The sequence below is a fragment of the Sphaeroforma arctica genome, assembly GCF_001186125.1.
Source record: "Sphaeroforma arctica JP610 unplaced genomic scaffold supercont1.2409, whole genome shotgun sequence".
NCBI lineage: Eukaryota > Ichthyosporea > Ichthyophonida > Sphaeroforma > Sphaeroforma arctica.
In genome coordinates, this window is record NW_014038149.1 from 5,034 (window position 1) to 6,790 (window position 1,757).

The 1,757-nt window shown below is 41.4% G+C and overlaps 1 protein-coding gene across 1 annotated transcript; it reads left to right on the forward strand.

Moving 5' to 3' along the window:
* Positions 1-225: 225 nt before the first annotated feature.
* SARC_12574 (hypothetical protein) lies at positions 226-1,661 on the forward strand (the record flags this gene model as incomplete). Its single annotated transcript, XM_014293316.1, has 2 exons — positions 226-330; positions 1,482-1,661. Coding segments are annotated over 2 exons (285 nt in total), but the record flags the coding sequence as incomplete, so codon positions are not given.
* Between the last annotated feature and the right edge of the window lie 96 nt (positions 1,662-1,757).

The following is a 1,757-nucleotide window of genomic DNA, read 5'->3' on the forward strand; positions in this document are numbered from 1 at the left end:
CAGTCGCCGAGCACAACCTAAGCGATGGAAGTACATAGTAGCAACAAGGGATGGTAGTACATAATAGCAACAAGAAATGGTAGTACATGATAGCAACAGTTCTGCTGTTGTATTCTCTATACACACCACCCTATACCGTATAGCGAATGCTGGTCTAATCACCCGGCAATTCAATGCTGCCTATGTTTCTTCGATATCCGCGTACATACAGCGTACGTACAGGGCATGAGTGATATTCTAGGACCCATTCTCGAAGTGATGGATGACGAGGTGGATGCGTTCTGGTGCTTTGTAGGCATCATGGACCGAGTGGAGAACAACTTCCAAAAGGTAAAGCTGTGGGGATAGACAGGCTGTTGTAGCGTGAACGTACTGACTTTCGTGGCATATAACCAACACACACTCGGGCGTTTGTGTTGCCTATGCGAGATACACACGCACGGATGTGTGCGTGTGTCGGTTGGGGTAGTTGTAGATGTGGATGTGGTCAGACTAGTGTGCTTGGTATCTGTGGGGTTGTTCCCGTTGTGCTGTACTGCGACTGGCCTAGCTATCAGTACGTGAAAGCAGATCATTGCTTATTGAGACGCCTGTATGCATATATGGGAATGGAGACATGCCTAGCTTAACTAGTGTGTAACATAACCCTGAACCCTAGTAGGACTCACATGGTGTGCGTACTCTATTGGGTTGACCATACGAGTACATCTTGCGATACATCTACGCATATATGTGAATGTGCGTGTATGTATCTACCTAGTAAGATACCTCTACGCATATATGTAAATGTGCGCGTATTTATCTACCTAGTAAGATACCTCTACGCATATATGTAAATGTGCGTGTATCTAACTACCTAGTAAGATACCTCTACGCATATATGTAAATGTGCGTGTATCTATCTACCTAGCAAGATACTTCTACGCATATATGTAAATGTGCGTGCATTTTTTTATCTAGTAAGGTATCACTACGCATATATGTAAATTTGCGTGTATTTTTCTGTAAGATATCTCTACATATATATGTAAATGTGCGTGTATTTATTTATCTAGTAAGATGTCTCTACTCATATATGTAAATGTACGTGTATATATCTATCTAGCAAGATATCTCTACGCACATATGTAAATGTGCGTGTATTTTTTTATCTAAACGATACCTTTACGTATATATGTAAATGTGCGTGTATTTATCTATCTAAAAGATACCTTTACGTATATATGTAAATGTGCGTGTATTTATCTACGTAGTCAGATACCTCTACGCATATATGTAAATGTGTGTATATTTATCTATCTAGAAGGTACCTTTACGCATATATGTAAATGTGCGTCTAGTAAGATACCCCTGCACACATTGATAAATGTGCGTGTATTTATCTACCTAGTAAGATACCCCTACACATATATGTAAATGTGCGTGTATCTATTTACCTAGCAAGTTGTGTAACCCGTCAATCCGCTACCTCCCCTGAGCAGGATCAGAATGGAGTACATACCCTCCTGGGCCGACTCAGCCGACTGCTGCGCTACTACGATCCCGAACTCACAGCCCACTTTGCTGCCAACGGCTGTGAGAACATGTTCTTCTGTTTCCGGTGGGTGATTATTAATATGAAGCGCGAATTCGACTACGACAGTCTGCAGAAACTGTGGGAGGTATGTTGAACGATTAAATGGACAAGGCGGGGTGTTTATTTTCAAGGTGACTAGTTATATACATATGGACTATACAGGATTGGCAGTGCTATATAT